This window comes from Poromitra crassiceps (genome assembly GCF_964638095.1).
Source record: "Poromitra crassiceps genome assembly, chromosome: 13".
Lineage (NCBI taxonomy): Eukaryota > Metazoa > Chordata > Actinopteri > Beryciformes > Melamphaidae > Poromitra > Poromitra crassiceps.
The window spans coordinates 22,849,840-22,869,907 of NC_139644.1; the positions used below are offsets into that span (position 1 = coordinate 22,849,840).

At 47.0% G+C, this 20,068-nt stretch overlaps 1 protein-coding gene across 1 annotated transcript in view; it reads right to left on the reverse strand.

Annotated features, from left to right (window-relative positions):
* srcin1a (SRC kinase signaling inhibitor 1a) overlaps positions 1-20,068 on the reverse strand; it is a 55,385-nt gene that overhangs the window by 20,505 nt on the left and 14,812 nt on the right. The window contains exons 3-10 of the mRNA XM_083648600.1: positions 14,060-14,255; positions 12,427-12,722; positions 9,379-10,211; positions 9,019-9,120; positions 7,139-7,266; positions 6,392-6,412; positions 5,178-5,338; positions 304-479 (exon numbers count right to left, since the gene is read on the reverse strand). Of these exons, the coding sequence (XP_083504726.1) occupies positions 304-479; positions 5,178-5,338; positions 6,392-6,412; positions 7,139-7,266; positions 9,019-9,120; positions 9,379-10,211; positions 12,427-12,722; positions 14,060-14,255 (1,913 nt within the window). The remainder of the gene's footprint in view (positions 1-303; positions 480-5,177; positions 5,339-6,391; positions 6,413-7,138; positions 7,267-9,018; positions 9,121-9,378; positions 10,212-12,426; positions 12,723-14,059; positions 14,256-20,068) is intronic.

Genomic DNA, 20,068 nt, shown 5'->3' on the forward strand with positions numbered 1-20,068 from the left:
AAATTATTAATTATCTCAGTCGAACACTGCATTGGCCGACGAGGCAGCTAATTATAAAATGGATATACTGTACATTGCGTGTGTGTCAGGTTTGAAGGCGTTGTAAAATACCTGATAAACATACACCTTTAACCACATAACTGTCAGTTTAAATATCAATACACTGTCTGAAGAAGCACTAACACTGGTGCAGCTGAAGAGCTGTATCGCATGGCGGAAGATTGGATTATTATTGATTAAAAATGAAAAAAGTCTCTCAGACCCTACTGCTTAAATAAATCAGCCACTTGCACCGTTACTGACTGGAGCTGCTGGATGATGAGCTCCTCCTCGTTGAGGTATTTAAGTCTCTCCTCCTCCACCAGGAGGCGCTGTCTCTGCAGAGGATCCTCCTGCTTCCTCAGGGCGTCGGCCACGCGCACGTTCAGCTCCGCCTCCGTCCGCTTCAGCAGGGTTCGCACCGAGTCCTGGTTCTGGAGCTGCACAGACACAAACACACAGAACGTTACAGATAGCATACATTGTTGCCCTTACTTTGACAAGTCATGTTGCACAACATAACTCGCAGACTGTTTGGAAATGAAGTGCATCAGCGTTAGCCTCGCTGGCCTTGAGAGAATAAGCCCTTTTCACAGCAACCGTTTTGCGGTGGTAAAGCAGGAAGTAAAGCAGGTGTAACAATAACATTAATGAGGGCCCTGGTACTGGAAAACGGAACCATCATTCATGGTATTGGTTACGGCTGCTTTACTTCCTGCTTTACCACCTCAAAACGGTTGCTGTGAAATGGGTCTATTCACCTTATGTTCATACGCGGCAGTGGGCCAAATTCTTCCGGGTTGTTTTAACACTTCCGGCGGTCACGGCGCGAAATACAAAAGAATGTCAGAAGAAGAGAGCTGTTTTTGTAGCGGACAGTGCAGGGGGTAAAACAAAGAACGTAGCCTACTACTTTGAGCTCCGTACACAGCAAGCAAGCGGAGTATCCACTGTTAGCCAGGTCAGATAACGTTATCGTCGACAATGACGAGGACTTTCTTGTAAAACATACCTGGACTCCAACAAAGAAAGCTTCAGATGGTTTTCTCTCCTCCGAGCGCAGCTCGAGCCACTTACGCCTATAAGACCTGCAGACGTTAACGTAATTCCCTGGAATGCGAGAATTAACGAGCCAGTTACATGAAATTGCATTCTTAGACATTGCTGTTTGCTTTTATTTGGTATGTTACATACAATTGGCTAAATTATTAGTTAATTCAGAGTTAGATGATATTGGAGCAGCCGGCCTTTTTCTTTTTCTTAGCCGGAAGTCGTGACACGACCACACAACCGGGTAAAATGGGCGTGGCCACATAAGGTGAATAGCTTGTTGAATTCACGATTCTCTGCTATCGCTGCCATCGCAGCATAACAACAACAGGACACTGAGGAGAGGCTTTTCAAAATAGACATCAGTGATTCACAGCAATTGTACGCTTGGCTCTGCCTCGTCCCTGAGAGGCCGGGCTGTGGCCTCTTCTGTATTACTGAAGGACCTTCTGCCTCGTTGCGTGAGGAGAGCGTTCCGGCCCTGCCCTTGACTGAATACATGTATTTTCACTGAGTGTTTGCCTGTGGTAGCCTTCATCCCAATTGCTCTGTCCTTGAAAGCACTGTGGTGTAATGCAGCAAGCAGTTTACTGTCAGAGCTGCTGGTCTGTGGTGTGTGTGTGTGTGTGTGTGTGTGTGCGTGTGCATGTGTGTGTGCGTGTGTGTGTGTGCGCGCAGCGTGCGCGTGTTTGGGTGTGTGCGTTTGCATGTGCACATAACATTGGCTCTCACACAGAAAGCCGTGGGGATCCCAGGCTGCAGCGCTCGGAGGAGAATGCTGAACGCTGCTGTTCTCCTGACCATGACAGAAGCACTAAGCGTGAACCCACTCCCCTGCCAGTGTTATGAATGGAATCTTTGACAGGCCTGCTGCATGTAATGCAAGCTCCCTGAGATGAAAGCACTTGCTAAGCAAGAAAGATGAATAATTGATCAGCCTTATGTTCCAGGAAATGAAACAAGACAACAATACCACTACCTTTAAAAATTAGCTAGTGTTTGCCCCCATACTGTACAGCTGCTAGCTACCTCAAAATGCCATTAATAGCGATGCAGGTGCAGCAGTCCAAACACAGGAATCATGCTTTCTGTCTCTCTCTTTATAGCTCTCAGCATTGTGCTCTCTCTGTCTGTCTCTCTCTCTCTCTCCTAGTGTCCTGTCTCTCCTGCACCCTCCCTCTGCATAATACATGAGGCACATGGATAATTTAAATGGCTAGTGGCCATCTCCATGGGCAACAGTGTGGGTCAGAGGTTAGGGGTCACCCTTGGGTAGACAGACAGGTAAACGGCAATTGGTCCTCTCTAAGCAGCACAGGAGAGCGCAGGTTATTTGGTTCTCCATCTCGCTCCATTGACAATTCAAGAAGCCCTGACTACTGCAATTTGCCCTCCATCTAGTGTTTACTGGTACAGAACAAATACATGTGCTGCATACCTATCCCCTCTCTCTCTCTCTCTTTCTGTCTGTCTGTCTCTCTCTCTCTCTCTCTTTCTGTCTGTCTGTCTCTCTCTTTCTGTCTGTCTGTCTGTCTGTCTGTCTGTCTGTCTGTCTGTCTGTCTGTCTCTCTCTCTCTCTCTCTTTCTGTCTGTCTCTGTCTGTCTCTCTCTCTCTGTCTTTCTGTCTGTCTGTCTCTCTCTCTCTTTGTCTTTCTGTCTGTCTCTCTCCCTGCAAATTACTTGAATCCTCTCCTCTGCCACTGAAAGCATTTAAGTCATCATCGCCTCCTAGCTCCTCCTGGAGGTAGCCATGGTAGCGCACGGAGCATAAATAAACGGAAACAAGGGATGACTTCTTTTCTTTGTACCTTTTCTTGTAATATTTTATCTGATTCTGTGTCCATCTGTCCATCAACGAGAGACTGAGAACCTTCTCCCAGCTTTCATTGTGAAAACTGGGTGGAAACGATTTCACGAGTTAAAACAAACAAGAAAAACAAACAAACGCGTAATTTCCGGTATCTTGACCAAGGGGCGTAGGGTTGTTAGCGGCCGTTCAAGAAACAATTTTTCACAAGGACTTGGAGAGCTCCGCTTACCAATCGTCTGGGAGCCGAGACTATCCTCACACAGACATTTGGTATCTTTCTAGAATGTCACCTAGCGTCATCTGAACGACAACTTGTATCTTTCTCACAGTATCTTTCATTATTGATCATCAAAAGATACAATGTGTCACACAATACAGCCAGCTTTATGAACCTGTAGGTATCATTGCAGGTACGGCATTGAATTATGTACGCTATACATCATAAATATGTTACAACAAAGCTAATTATATGCAAAGGAAAAGGAAATATTTTCTTTTCAGGGATACACTGTAACGTTGTGTGTGTGGACCCAAGTGCAGAGACGACAGAGGCAGAAGCAGTTTTAACGTTTTTTTACTGGGACTGAAACGTTTAACAAAACAAACAACAAAAGCACAACTGCGTAAATAAGGCCTGGCCTATTCACCTTATGTAGCCATGCCCATTTGATCCCCATTGTGTGGTCGTGTGACGACTTCCGGCTAAAAAAAGAAAAAGAAAAAGGCTGGCTGCTCCAATATCATCTAACTCTGAATTAACTAATAATTTAGCCAATTGTATGTAACATACAGTACCAAATAAAAGCAAACGTCAATGTCTAAGAATGCAACGCCATGTACAGTAACTGGCTCGTTAATTCTCGCATTCTAGGGAATTACATTAACGTCTGCAGGTCTTATAGACGTAAGTGGCTCGAGCTGCGCTCGGAGGAGAGAAAACCATCTGAAGCTTTCTTTGTTGGAGTCCAGGTACGTTTTACAAGAAAGTGCTCGTCATTGTCGACGATAACGTTATCTAACCTGGCTAACAGTGTATACTCCGCTTGCTTGCTGTGTACCGAGCTCAAAGTAGTAGGTTACGTTCTTTGTTTTACCCCCTGCACTGCCTGCTACAAAAACAACTCTCTTCTTCTGATGTTCTTTTGTATTTCGCGCCGTGACCGCCGGAAGTGTTAAAACAACCCGGAAGAATTTGGCCCACTGCCACGTATGAACATAAGGTGAATACGGTGTCGGACGGCCGACAATCTAAACTAAAGGGGAAAAGACCACAGGCAGCTTGCACAGCTACAGAGTCTCAGGAGTAGCAGGAACACAGCAACAGACAGCTTTAGGATGAGCAATGAGCCTGACACTCACACACAGTTATATAGTCTGAAAACAGGTGCGTGTGATCACTGCTGATTACCAGGAGAGGGAGAGTCTCACAAGTGAAGGTAATCAGGCATTTAGAGGCCTGGGTGTTACACAGTACATCATGTTGTGTGACTTTTTATAATCCATTGAACTCTCTCATACAGTATACTGTCCAGTTAATGCCACACATTTGCTACCAAAAGCGGCCCTCAACAATTCATTTGGTCCAGTACTAAGTCGTTTTCAGGAAAACAAGTGAAAAGGTCAGATCATTTCACTGTTGTTTGTAGTCTTGAAATAATCACTAGTATCCACGTCTAACCTCGCCAGGCAGCTGGATTAGCAGGATCACGATCGCGATCGCGTGAGAAATCCATCTTATCGTGCTCCAAGCTATTGGTTTAACTCCATCTCAGCAGTGTGCCGGACCAATCAGCGTCCAGAGGCAGCTAGGGGCGGGATTTAGGTGTGAGGACAGCGAGAAGGGACGGTGATAGACAGATGGTTCATCCAATCACCTGCGCGGTATTTTTTAAAGCGCTTGCCGTTTTCGAAAGCATCGTTTTTCCAAGACAAGTTCCAGATGGTTGTGTGTAACAAACCATCTGCCAGCATCAAGTGATATATTGTCACCTGAGTGAGGAAAATCTCATCCCATCCATTTGCATATTAATGAGGAGCTTGAAACTACTATAACTCCTTAATGCTAAGACAGAGTTTATATTAACACCATCTCTAGAGACAAGCATACTGACATTATGTGCAAACGAATGCATTAATTTGTTTAATTAATAACCTAATTAGCATACCTTATGTTTCATATATGATGGTGATTATTGCGTGACATTAGGCAACTTCACTGCCTTTTAGAAGGACATTTTTTGCAGCATTAGTGTCTGACTGTGTGCGTGCAGCATCTCACCTGCGTCTTGCGCAGCTGGGCCAGCTGTTTGCGCAGGTCGGTGGCGTTTTGCTGCAGGTCGTTCAGGTGGAGCTGCATCTGCAAGCGGCCCACGCTGTTGGGCTGGCCCATGTTAGAAGGTGGCGGCGGCATCAGAGCAAGAGGTGCCGACGGTGTAAGAGCTGCCAATCACAGAGCAGGACACGGGGGTCACCGAGAGGTCAGCGGGAAACAAATAGGTCACTGTGCTGGGCTGTGGCCCGGGCAGCTTTCTGCAGTCAGCCAGCCTGACGTACAGTACAGACAGTAACACAGCATATAGCCGTGTGACAGTGCACGCCCATAGAAACATATAGGCGACACACAAAACCTGGGCACGCACGCACACGCACACACACGCACGCACGCACGCACGCACGCACGCACGCACGCACGCACGCACACACACACACACACACACACACACACACACACACACACACACACACAGAAATGCATAAAGTGTGTAATTTTGTAAAAATCCATATTCACAAACCTCTAACAGCCCCATGGGAGTATAAACGTGTGCTCATGCTATTAGTAATCCACAGAGGATCGCAATCAGTCTATTCAGTAGTGTGGCGTACACACAGGGGGATAACCATGCTCTTATCTCAACATGGGGGTTTGTGATTATGGCCATTAACTCCCCAGACAACCTCCCAACCCACACGTAGACACACACACAGACGCACACGCACACACACACACACACACACACACACACAGACACACACACACACACACACACACACACACACACAGTCAACCGCCTAACACACGCACGCACACACACACACACACACACACACACACACATACACACACACACACACACACACACACACACACACACACACACACACACACACACACACACACACACACACAGTCAGCCACACAACACACACGTACACACACACACGCACGTACACACACACAAGCAGGAATGCCCAGTCTGTGACAGAACATCTTTCTGAAATTCACGGGTGCACAACCAAGCAGCAATTGTGAAAAGTTGCGACAGGAGCAGAGACAGGAGCAGAGACAGGACAAGATGGCGGTCTGTTCTCTGGGGAAGCAACCAGTGAGGAAACAGGAGGAGAGACACCGTCAGCTACCCAGCAACACCACACACCCACACACAGGGCAGGGAGCCAGAGGACATGTCTGATAGAGTAGAAGATAGCTACTACCTTTCTGCTTCAGCCGTCCAGCTGGAATATAGAAAGAGTGAGCTGGTTACCGAGAAATGAATGAGAGGAGGGGGGAGAGAGAGAGAGAGAGAGAGAGAGAGTGAGAAAGAGAGATAGAGAGAGAGAGGGGGGGGGGTCTTCAATCTTCATATTTACAGATTGAGGACCCTGGAAAGCCTTTTGTATTGACTACAGCAGAGAAAATGATGGCTTAGTGTTTTGGCAGTGTTTCAATGTGTGAGGAAGCTTCAGAGGCACCTGTGCACTCGCCCTGTGAAGGTCTGGCTGCAGAAGAGACGAGGACGTTGCCAGAAAGGCACTTTAGATATGATGCAAAAGGCAGAGGAAACAGGGACGATACAGGATTGAGCGGGGTGAAAGAAATAAAGGAAGCAATTATGACTGAGATAAAGAAAGAGTGACAGAGAGAGGGAGAAAAAAGAAAGAAAGAAAGAACGAAAGAAAGGGAGAGAGCGAGAGAGAGAGAGAGAGAGAGAGAGAGAGAGAGAGAGAGAGAGAGAGGGACATGGGTGTAGATGTAAAGGTTTGAAAAAGGATAGATCACCTTTAATGAAATGTCTCACCTGAAACCCTAATTGAACTAACCAGGTGCATAAACATGGCAGCTTTTTTTTAAATAGCACAGGGACCGAATGTCAGTGGTGTTAGTAGCTAGTACACTACTGAACAGTGTTTCAGGATGGGTAGATTGGGTACCCATGGTTACGATCACGCTGCTGTACTCACTTCCAGTGGCGGAGCCGTCACTGTTGCTTTCGGTCTTGTCACTGGAAGAGAAAGGTAATGGCCGTGAGAACTCCGTCCCTTGGTCCGGAGGGCAGCCCGCCATCATGCAGAGACGCAGCAAGCCGCATCTGAGGATCAACGGCCACAGGGCAAGGCAATTACAGTGCTAATGCTAACAGTGCTACTACTGGACCCTAACAGACTGCAAGGGACGCCGCGCTGGGTCAATAGAGCTCCTACACTGTAATGGGTTATGTCTAAGTATAGCCCACACAGCTGGGTTGTGTGAACTGTTACGGTTCACATTTGGCAGCGTAGACAGGATCCCTCTAGCGTAGATATGATCATGTTATTTCTATATCTTTCTGTCTGTTTTTGATTAATTGAATGGCTTGCTCGCCATGTTTGTCCATGTGAGGCTTCCGTCAGCTAGATATAGGTCACACGCAGTGCATGCATGAGACCGGACTCTTTTTCTGGTGGGACCTTCCGCCCTCAGAGTAGGGACGAGTGTGGTTATGGCGGTGCTAGCCGCGGAGCAAGGAGAGGACAGCCAGTAATGGACTTCATGTTGGAAGACCTGGTGTTCCTTTTTGATATATTTGCTTTCAGTCCAGTTTTCACTGGGCACCGTTGAACTGAGGAGGCCTGGATCGGGTCTCTTATCTCAGTGCTGTCCCAGCACCGTGACGGACCAGTTGCTAGTAGTAGTCAGGAGTGCTACGTAGTACCTACCAACGCCTGGGGCCTAGGTACCGTAAGCAAGCTACTTCAATGGTCAAAACAGCCTAATCTTCCTGTAATCTTGTTCAGTTTTCATGTTACAGTTATTGGTGTAGTACTATAAAACCCTAGACAACAAATTATGCAAAGTTAATTAGTGAAATTGTATGCATTTATACGAACCTGTAACTTATGTCGGCCCGTGCGGGATTGAGCTAAGGAACGCTGCAGCTAGGTTGTAACATATGGGGGCTCATGTCTGAGATGAGCTGTGGCCTAGTGCGAAACGTAACGTAACAGATCTTCTTTGTAGCTGTTTAACATCACGTTAAACATATGAGGAAGTGTTCTTTGACTGAAATATGGTATTCATCTGCATGTTGGCATGCATTGCCAAAGACAGCGTGGAATGCAATCATGTCTCTAGCACTTGCCCTGTAGGTTGCCATGTACTTAATTGCCATTTATCCTTATATTATTTGACACTTATACTTCATGTGTTGAAATCGTGTTGCTGCTGCTGGATTGATCTCAATACAGCACCTCAATGAAGAAATATTGACAAAAGCAATTGCAGAACATTTTAGATTTAGATTTCAACATTTAATTGATTTGTACTGCTTCAGCGGTTTGTATATTTTGATAATTGAAATGACTGGATTTGTTATGCAGGAAATGGAAAATATGTACACAGTTAACAGTAACCCAGCAAATAATTGAAAGCAAAGCCACCTCTGGGGCAAAATAACCATGCTTTGTGGATATAGCATTAACTAACATCGTTCACACAACCCAACCTGTGTGGCTGGGTCATTTTAATATCACAAAACGAGCAGTATTTCAGTGTTTACTGTTCACTGACAGTGAACAGTAAACACTGTCTACTACTCTTCTTTATGGGCCGCTGTGATAATAATGTCCCATGCAAATGAGTAAGTGGAAATTGACAGCTCTAGATCAATAGTGTGGTGTCCTGGATGCAGCTAATGTTTAGAGCTCTGCTTGCTCTGCGCTCACACAAAGCAATGGAGCACTTCACTGCCACGGAGCTGATAATGGTTGTGATAATAGCCTGCTACGGTTCCTGTCCATAATGGTGCCTGTGTGAGAGTTTGTGGCGGCGGGGAGGTTGATGGGGCATAATGGACAGGTCTTACGTGCTGTCGCTGTCTGGCGCTCTGGTCAGCACGCTCTGGACCAGGCCAGTCAGGCTGGCTATCTGCTTCTCCATGGCCTCCATACGCTCCAGACGATGATCCCTATAAAAGCGCACATCTAGGTCACACAATGTTGAAAGTCCCCATGAGCCCCCCATGACTTTTACCTCCTGGAAAAGAGTATCATCTTTCGTGTTGACCTCATGATGCACTAGCAGGTGTAAATATACATTTCTAACCAATAAAACCTGCAAAAAGAACAATACAAAAATTCTGCTGTGTAAAAACACAGTACACAGAGTGCTATAGAGTAATTCGTGCTGCATTTGTACATAGTACATCAAACGGACTTAAACTGACCTGCTAGTGTCTGCATCCTGTCCAGACATTGAGGAGCCAAAACCAGGCGTGGCCCTGCCGCCCTCTCCAGGCCCGGCCGTCAGACACAGAGGTTCTGAACCGGAGCTGGGCCTGGACTTCGGGCTCTCCACAAACACCGAGGAGGAGGCCGAGTCCTTGCGGAAGGACTGCCTGACAGGGGAGGCTCTGCTGGGCGAGCTGGAGTACGAGTCCCTGTCCCTCAGCTGCATGTCGGGGATTTTCTGCGGGGACGAGGGCGGCATGCGGAAACCCATGCCCAGCGTGGCCGAGGAGTACGTGTCGGAGTACAGCGAACCTCCAGGCTTGTAAAGGGAGTCCTCCAGGTCCCCCTGAAGAGCAGCAGCGGAGTAGGTGCTGAGAGAGCGCACGGAGCCACGGCGGTACAGGCCGCTGGAAACGGGGAAGCTGAACGGGTCTCCGATGGCGGCCAACGACTGGGTGGAGGCGATGCTCAGGCGACCTTCGTGCATCAGGCTGTAGGGATCGGCGTACAGCCCCTCGTTCTTCATCAGCACCATGTTTTTGCCGGACACCTCTTCGTCGGGCTTGACGTCGCGGCGCTCCAGGATGGCGCTGGGCGAGGGCGACAAGCTGGCGTTGGGGCCGTGGCCGGCCGAGGGGTGGTGCTGGTGCTGGTGCTGGTGCTGGTGCTGGGGATGGGACCCCGGCCCGGCGAGGGAGGGAGGCCGGCCCCCGGCGTAGGAGAGGCGCGAGCGGGACGGAGAGCCAGAGGGGGGCGAGGCCGAGGAGGAGGGCAAGGTGTTGAGGCGGCGAGTGGGGGAGGAGTCACGGGACGAGTATACCATCTCCCTCTGAAAAGAACAAGCAGGGAGGAGACTTACTATGGAGAAGTTACTATGGAGACCTGCGGACAGGAGCACTGTGTTCCCCGCATCTCAGGCTGACAAGAGGATGACAGAGATCTTACCGACACTGACTGGACAGCCTGTCACAGTCTGCGGAATGACAAGACTAGAGGAAGGATTTCTCCATAGACCAATTAATTGCCCACTGACACAATTTAGTCTCCAAAAATGATCTTGTCTCTCTTTTTTTAACAAGACCCTGTCAGAAATGACAGAACATGTTCAACATGTAAATAATTCATTCATTATTTGACAATGATTATCTTCGTTCACTAGAAGAAGAAAAAAAGATTAAGGAAAGATAAAAAAAAGAAGTCTTGCAATGTTGTCTTCTATTCCTTTTCTTCTTCTCTCTTCATGTAGACATAAAGCCCTTGGCTTAACATTGGATTACTATGAGCTGCTATTCAGAACAACCTCTGTCTCAACATATCCATATCTTCTCCTTTGTAGAGCGGTGACAGGATGCAGGAGACAAAGCTACTCCTTATTCATAGGACATCTAAGTAATATCTCTGTCCTTCATATTTGACTTAGCGTTTGTTTCCTCCATTCGCCTTTCTTTGTGAAGACTGGTACAATCTCCACATCTGCCTCCATTTTCCTTCTCTGGATTTACTCCAATTGTGATTTTTTTCCCTCATCTCTGCAGCTGTCCACAGCCAAACTGACTGCCTTTCCCTCTCGCAACTACTCCTTAAGGAATCCACAGTCTTTCTTCTCATTTGTTTTTCAGCATCCTAGCTAACCCTGTCATGCAGCACAACGTGATAGACAGGCCACACTGGAGCATAACAAAGGCATTTGTACTGTCAACCTTTATACCCAGAGACAAATTCACATACAGTACGTGCACAGTATTCAAGCAAACACCACAAACCAAAAAACCCTAGCTTAAACCTCCAAAGTTCCTCCACTAGAGAGCTACAGAGGACACACAGCATGCACAGAGGCACCTGAATGTCAAGATGCTTGTTAACATGCAGTGCAGCCTGCGCTCAGTCGCTCCAGCTCAGCCAGGAGCACAGAGGAGGAAACGGACTGTGCAATCCACACTTACTGTGGCAGACCAAAGCTGACGGCTAACTTTGATGTTTCCTGCTTTTGTCCCATCCAAGTGCTGCTTGAAATCAGGCCCGTGTGATTTCCTGCCATCACAACTGTGTTGGTTTGGGGTTGTTTTAAAAATCTAACTTCAACCTCCTCTCTTCCTCTTATTCTCTCTCTCTCTCTCTGTCTTGTTCTCCCTCTCTCACACATGCACATGCATGCGCGCACGCGCACGCACACGCACGCGCGCACACACACGCGCACGCACGCACGCATGCACGCACGCACGCACACACACACACACACACACACACACACACACACACACACACACACACACACACACAAACAGTAATTTTTCACTAGCTATTTGCATGGTGAATGGCAGGCTCACTCTCAGTGTTGTGTGAATATTGCAGATGGTAAGCAGTGTTTTGTGTGATAAAATGAGAGAGGAGGAACATTGTTCACTGGTGTCTGCACAGCAACAGATGGCCTACTTGAAGACAAGAACATGCATTTCCAGGAGGAATACCTGTTAAATTAGTAACCCACATACATCGCAAAAGCCTGTCAAAGTTACTGAGGAAATATAAAAATCACTATTACACTGTTAAAGGACTCCATTTAGAAGAACAGAATAATCATGTAACCCACTTAAGTATAGGTTGTAAGGATCAGACTTAACATAAGATCAGTGGGCTTCTATGTAGTATGCGGAGCGCAGCGAATCAACGTAATATTTGAGTCTGGGGAGAGACTAGGTAGCCCACAGCTGTTTCATAAGACATGGGATTCATGGCTGAATTACATTGAATCTACTTAATTTACTAATTATGTTACAAATACTTATTTTAATTTTGTCTAATCTATCTCTGCATTTATATTGTGGGTTGGGAGTCATGCTGAAAGACCTGTCTCTGTGTTGGAGGGTGAAGCGGTGTGTATGTACAGTATTTGATAATTGTAAGACGTGATATACGTATATTATTGTGGCACTGGTTGTACGTTATGTTTTGTTATACTGTGAATATGGAAAATGAATAAACAGAATTGTCCAAAATCTCGCTTCTAGCTGCAGGACCCTCTCCCCCTCCCCCCCTCTGCTCACCCGCAGGTCTCCGTTAGCCAGGTGCGGGGCGGCGGGGTAGGAGGCGTAGATGGGCTCTTTGCGGTAAATCTTGATGATGCTGCGGTCCTGGATGTCCCGCACGTCCTCCAGCTCGTAGAAGACGTTGCGCGCCTCGTCCTTGATCAAGATGGCCGTGTTGGACGACTTGAGCATGCCCGCCGTCAGCTTCTGGGGGAACATGTGCACGATGAGCGCGTGCAGCGTGTCCAGGCTGCTCAGCTCGTGGGTGATGTGCACCCGTCGCGTCTCATCCCCGTACTGCAGGAACAGCACGCCTGCAAGAAGGTGGTGGGAGAGAGAGGGGGTGGTAGAAGAAGTCAGAAGAAGATGGCCACAGAGGATGGTGGATGGATTCCCCCCCGCCCTCAGATGTTGGCATGCATTGCCAAAGACAGCGTGGAATGTAGTTCTTTCTGAATGAGAGAGGATTGTGGTAGTTGCGTGAAAATTAACAGCTAAGGTGCAAAGATTGATAGTCATGGTTACATTTTCACTATAATAGAACTTTAATTTCGCATTAACTATTAATTGGAAATAAGAAATAAAAAAAAGTTAAATAAAGAGCAGACGTGATTTGTAGAAAAATACTTTTTCAGGCAATAACCCATGATGAAATTCGATAGCGCACAGGAATAGAGATGTGAAGTGTCTGATGCCTGACTGACTGACCTGAAATTGCATCTTGATACAGCGTGGGAAAAATGAACAAACAAACAAACAAACAAAGAAAAAAAGAAAGAAAGAGCAGTGATTAAAAGTGGGGCAGGATGGGAAGAAAACAAAGGGAGAAGTTAGTATAAAGACATGCAGTGGACTGTTCTCGCTCTGCCTAAACTCCCTATGCAGGAGAGGCCTCATCACTCACTGTTTTACAGACACGTTGGCGTAACCCCACACCTCGCTGTTTCTGAGTCTGGACCAGCCTTCACACTAATCCTCTCTCTACTCCCCAGGCCTTTTAGTGCTAAACTTGCCCTCGACTCGGCTGTTTACTCACGCAGTCCATATCAAACCTATCTTCCTCAGTCCCTGTATGCTACACTATGCTAACAAAACACTTCAATACACAAACAAACAGTTCCCACAATAGCCTCCTAATCTAAATCGTATGCCTTAATATTCCCATTCTAAACATGCGCCAGCGATGTCTCTGCTTGAGTGAGCTTGCTCAGTATCTTAGATAGTTCATTTCATGAAGAGATGTTTGCCGATGCATTATAGCTGAATATTGTGTCCACACTGGTGAAACATTCACTTGTTATGAATTGTCTAACCGTGAAAGACAGTTTGTGTTATCTTGGGACGGGCTGCTGTGACTTGTTAATGTGTAAAAAGACACAAGGCCACATTTCTTCAGACCTTGAATAATAAGACCACAGTTATTTCCCCCTCAAGAACAAACTCTTGGAGCAAATAGACGACGCTAAAGGTGAGAATATCATATTTCCTCCCATTCCGGTGCTTCTCTACGCACAGTGTTTCACTTCAACAAGTGATGGAAGCAAGCTGCACATCTTGCTTGAGTCCAACCGGCAGGTTGTGTTCAAGCCTGCCTGCGGTACATCAAATGAATGGTTGTTTTCACTGTGTCGATGTATAGGCCGGTCTTAACCTGGTGATCGAAGCTTATTCTGGCTGGCAGAGCGGGACAGCGGGAGGCTCTGGCGGAATCGGTTCATCCGGTTGAACCCGAGGGGGATGTCGGCTTCTGACATGGTCTCCAAGGATTCAGCGGAGGCAAAGGAGAGCTTGGCGGCCTGGTCGGCGAGCCCAGACTGGGTGGACTGGGAGTGCCGTGGACTACGGCTCTGGAGGAGAGGTAGACACAGAGACACACAGGTCATTCATTGAGAGGTAAGAGAGGAAGGGGGGGGGGGATGGATCGGGCGGGGTCGATGGAGTAAGACAGAGTGGAAGAGACAGTGAACACACAATGACACCGCACAATGAAACCACGTAACAAGATTAACGAGACCGTCATAATGATTTAGCAGCCACTGATTCACTAGCAATTACTAGCGTAACAGTATCTGACATCGGCTGAATGCTGCGAAAGACAAACCCAAGTCCCGTTGTACTCAGATAGCACAGCACCTCAGGGCATCGGTCTGCTGAATAACCTGAGGCGGGTAGGCGGGTGGTGGCGGGGGGGTGGTGCGATTAAGCCATAGTCTGTGTTTCAGCTTGGCACAAGTTGTGTTATGTTTGCTCGGCTTTGCACACCGCCCACATGCCCTCATTGTCACTGTGCTGTGCCTAACTTTAAATGAGTGCTTGTGGGATGGGAGGAGACGCTGATGCAAATCCTGGGCTGTCACTGTGGGCTTATCCTACTGGCCTGTGCCCAGGCATCTCGTCCTGAATGACTGTTGCTGCAGCTGCGGCTGAGCTCAGTCAACTGACTCCCCGATCCCCCACCACTGCAGCTCAGAGACTGCTGTAATGAGCTCCCACAATGCTGTCTGATGACTGTTTGGATGGCAGAGGCAGACAGTGCCTGGGCCCCATCTCCTCCTCCTTTTACAACACAACCTTTCTTTTTTCCTTTCTCTGCCTTTGTTGGGTTCAGCATGTGTTTACTGTGGCTGTCACTAATGCAGTATTTATGTTAGAGAGTTAGAGTTATCCATGTTAGAGAGAAGCCACACAGAGGGCCATCACTGTGTGCTCATCAACTCTCAGCGGTGAGCTGTTTGATTTCCTTCATCCACAAACACAAAACACACTCAGACATCCAGAGACATTCACGCTTTCACAAAATATTTACACCATGTGATTTTTTTGATGAATAATCATCAGTAATGTGGATATACTAAGCGGGTAAAGGCAAATAAATAATAGATCAGATAGAACAGCCTGGTCAGTTCACAAAATCACATCACTTTACTGGACACTGTACACTGTAATTAAGCCTTTAAAACCAGGAAAAGACAACACTTATGCCATATATCCCCATATTACGATATCTAAACTCACATCACAATATCACTATATTGCCCAGGCCTACCATAGGCCATGCTTTACAGTAAACAGTAGCTAAACTTCATAGTTGCTAAGCAACACATAAATATCAGTATCAGTGTAGATTCTCGGTTGGTGCATTAATATTTAAATAAACGTTTGCGCTCACAGGTGTGCAACAGCTTTGAACACGTCTCAGCCAATCCGAACTGGGGATGTGTTCTGACTGAGTATCCGTTTTACAATGCACTATTTCTCTCTCTCGCGAGACTAGTAATTCCATACATAATCCAGTCACACACACACACACACACACACACACACACACACACACACACACACACACACACACACACACACACACACACACACACACACACACACACACACACACACACACACACACACACACACACACACACACACACACACACCCGCAGCATCACAGGATGATAGTGGTGGTGTGTACGCAGGGAGACGGTGATGCTGACAGATAACCCCCTCTGTGCGCTCTAATAGGGTCATTTATCTAGGCTGTGACCACACTCAACAACGACACAGCCAATAGCAGCACAGAGGAGCACACAGCAACAGCCGCACCACAACAACATAGGACTGCAGTCTGTCATGTCCTGGTCAGCTCGAGCGGGACAGGCCAAGCAGATACACCGAGGACAGACAGACTAGGGAAAAGCAAAGCTTGACTCGGCGTAGGAATGCGGTAGCAGTCTGTATGAGATGAATGGCAGTGACTTTGCCTTTTTGAGAGTAGCTGTCATTTTTGGAGTGTGCTGCATAACAACTGAGCTCCTCTCACAGTGTGTGCACACTGCACAGCCTGTCGGGGGTTGTCGGCAGCCTGCAGGTTGGTGAAGTGCTTTTGTGACTGGAAACACACCAGTTCAAATCCCACGACCCGGCTGAGAAGATCAATGTGGGGGAAGCGAGTGAGCAAAAATGCTCTCCTCACTCTCAACAACTACTATCAATATGCCATTGAAGAAGACAATGGACGGCCGCCTTGCAATGAACCCCGTGTTCTTGTTTACCGGTAGTGTAAAGTGATCTTAACTGACGACATCTTTCTGTACACATTTTGCCGTGTAAGTATAATAAGCGAGTACACCACCTGATCATGTTGCAGCGTGCTAGGCATGGTGTTGCTGACAGTCTCTCCTTTGAGAAAAACTGGTTCCACCTCCTTTGCTTTCCTCTGAGTCTGCAGGACCCCTCCCTCCCCTCCCTCCCACCCACATTCATCATTTCATCTAGAGCCATCAATCCAGACTTCTCAACAGCTCCTAATGCCTGAGAAGCCTACACTGTTATAAAGACACAGCAGAAGAGGACTGAGAAGCCTACACTGTTATAAAGACACAGCAGAAGATGCCTGAGAAGCCTACACTGTTATAAAGACACAGCAGAAGAGGACTGAGAAGCCTACACTGTTATAAAGACACAGCAGAAGAGGACTGAGAAGCCTACACTGTTATAAAGACACAGCAGAAGAGGACTGAGAAGCCTACACTGTTATGAAGACACAACAGAAGAGGACTGAGAAGCCTACACTGTTATAAAGACACAGCAGAAGATGCCTGAGAAGCCTACACTGTTATAAAGACACAGCAGAAGATGCATGAGAAGCCTACACTGTTATAAAGACACAGCAGAAGATGCCTGAGAAGCCTACACTGTTATAAAGACACATCAGAAGATGCCTGAGAAGCCTACACTGTTATAAAGACACAGCAGAAGATGACTGAGAAGCCTACACTGTTATAAAGACACAGCAGAAGATGACTGAGAAGCCTACACTGTTATAAAGACACATCAGAAGAGCCGAACAAAGAGGGGAACAAGATGATGTTACGAGGAACAGGAAAGGGAAGCAGGACACAGCTGCCTCAAGCACACCTTAGGCTACAGACTGCATTAAACCCTACGCAACCTCCACCCTGTACAGACTGCATTAAACCCTACGCAACCTCCACCCTGTACAGACTGCATTAAACCCTACGCAACCTCCACCCTGTACAGACTGCATTAAACCCTACGCAACCTCCACCCTGTACAGCCTGCACGAAACCCTACGCAACCTCCACCCTGTACAGACTGCATGAAACCCTACGCAACCTCCACCCTGTACAGACTGCATTAAACCCTACGCAACCTCCACCCTGTACAGCCTGCACGAAACCCTACGCAACCTCCACCCTGTACAGACTGCATGAAACCCTACGCAACCTCCACCCTGTACAGACTGCATTAAACCCTACGCAATCTCCACCCTGTACAGACTGCATGAAACCCTACGCACAACCTCCACCCTGTACAGACTGCATGAAACCCTACGCAACCTCCACCCTGTACAGACTGCATGAAACCCTACGCACAACCTCCACCCTGTACAGACTGCATGAAACCCTACGCACAACCTCCACCCTGTACAGACTGCATGAAACCCTACACAACCTCCACCCTGTACAGCCTGCATGAAACCCTATGCAACCTCCACCCTGTACAGACTGCATGAAACCATTGGCAACCTCCACCCTGTACAGACTGCATGAAACCCTACACAACCTCCACCCTGTACAGACTGCATGAAACCATTGGCAACCTCCACCCTGTACAGACTTTATGAAACCCTATGCAACCTCCACCCTGTACAGACTGCATGAAACCATTGGCAACCTCCACCCTGTACAGTCTGCATTAAACCCTACGCAACCTCCACCCTGTACAGACTGCATGAAACCCTACGCAACCTCCACCCTGTACAGACTTTATGAAACCCTACGCACAACCTCCACCCTGTACAGACTGCATGAAACCCTACGCACAACCTCCACCCTGTACAGACTGCATGAAACCCTACACAACCTCCAACCTGTACAGACTGCATGAAACCCTACACAACCTCCAACCTGTACAGACTGCATGAAACCCTACACAACCTCCACCCGGTCTTTTCTTGTTTGGTGTACTCGCACACACTTAGACACAGGGCAGCTCAGGGTAGTAGCAGCTCTGCTAAGATTTATCTCTTTATTCCTCTATTTGGGAGAGGACATCACATCGAACTCAACTAGTACTTCAATGTTACTTGCTTAGCCGGCAAAGCTACAGTATATACAGTATGTACCTCGCAGTATAAAGCTACAGTATATACAGTATGTACCTCGCAGTATAAAGCTACAGTATATACAGTATGTACCTCGCTGTATAAAGCTACAGTATATACAGTATGTACCTCGCAGTATAAAGCTACAGTATATACAGTATGTACCTCGCAGTATAAAGCTACAGTATATACAGCATGTACCTCGCAGCATAAAGCTACTGTATATACAGTATGTACCTCGCTGTATAAAGCTACAGTATATACAGTATGTACCTCGCAGTATAAAGCTACAGTATATACAGTATGTACCTCACAGTATAAAGCTACAGTATATACAGTATGTACCTCGCAGTATCAAAGCAACAGTATATACAGTATGTACCTCGCAGTATAAAGCTACAGTATATACAGTGTGTACCTTGCAGTATAAAGCTACAGTATATACAGTATGTACCTCGCAGTATAAAGCTACAGTATATACAGTATGTACCTCGCAGTATAAAGCTACAGTATATACAGTATGTACCTTGCAGTATAAAGCTACAGTATATACAGTATGTACCTCACAGTATAAAGCTACAGTATATACAGTATGTACCTCGCAGTATAAAGCTACAGTATATACAGTATGTACCTCGCAGTATACGCAGAATAGAAATGGAAGACTTTATTTGGCTTCAACAAAATGTCAACTTTTAAAATTGATTTGCACCGTGCGCTGCCAACCCCCCCGCAGTATATTTCAGTGGAAGAAGATGGAAAGCAATAACAGGGAAATTTGTTTTAAAAGTTGACATACCGGTATTATTGAAACACTGATGCTTTGTGGATCAAGCGTATGCCAAACTTATGGGTGGACATTTTAGAAAATGGCTCAAGTCACATTCTGTGAGGTAACATATATTGCTATATGTGATTTTTTTTAACCTTTTTTTTTCAACTGCACTTTACCGACCAGAGGAGGCGCCAGCACAGCGACCACGACTCATACCCTGTCGGAACATCTTACCAAGCCGGAGGTACCGCTACACGGGAATTGAACCCGGGTCTCTGCGGTGGTAGGAAAGTGCTTTACCACTACACTACCAAAGACAGCCCATGTAATCCCTTTCCCTCCTCTCCCCTAGTGTAATCATGGTGGTGTTGTTCTTCTGGGCTTGAGCGAGAGAATATTTGTTAGTGAAAGAAATGTCAAAGATAGCTTGATGCTTGCGAAATGAGAATGGAGTGCTTGGCTCCAGGGTATGTACTTGACAGGTGCTAAGTGGTTAAGATTACAATCATCACACACCTCTTCCCTATCTCGCTCTCTCACACCTTCCACCCTCCATTTCTTGAGCTTTTCTTGTCAATCTCCCCCTAAAGATTCCCCCTTCCTTAGAGCCTCATCTCTGGCTTTGCCTCCAGTATTTCTTGCCTGGCTTTCTATCCACTGTCACTCACACGTCTGTTTCCACTGCTCTCAGAACAGAACTGGCTTCTGTTCTGAGTCCAGGCGAGTGGCTTTGTGTGTTTCAGCCTCAGTCTCAGGTGCAG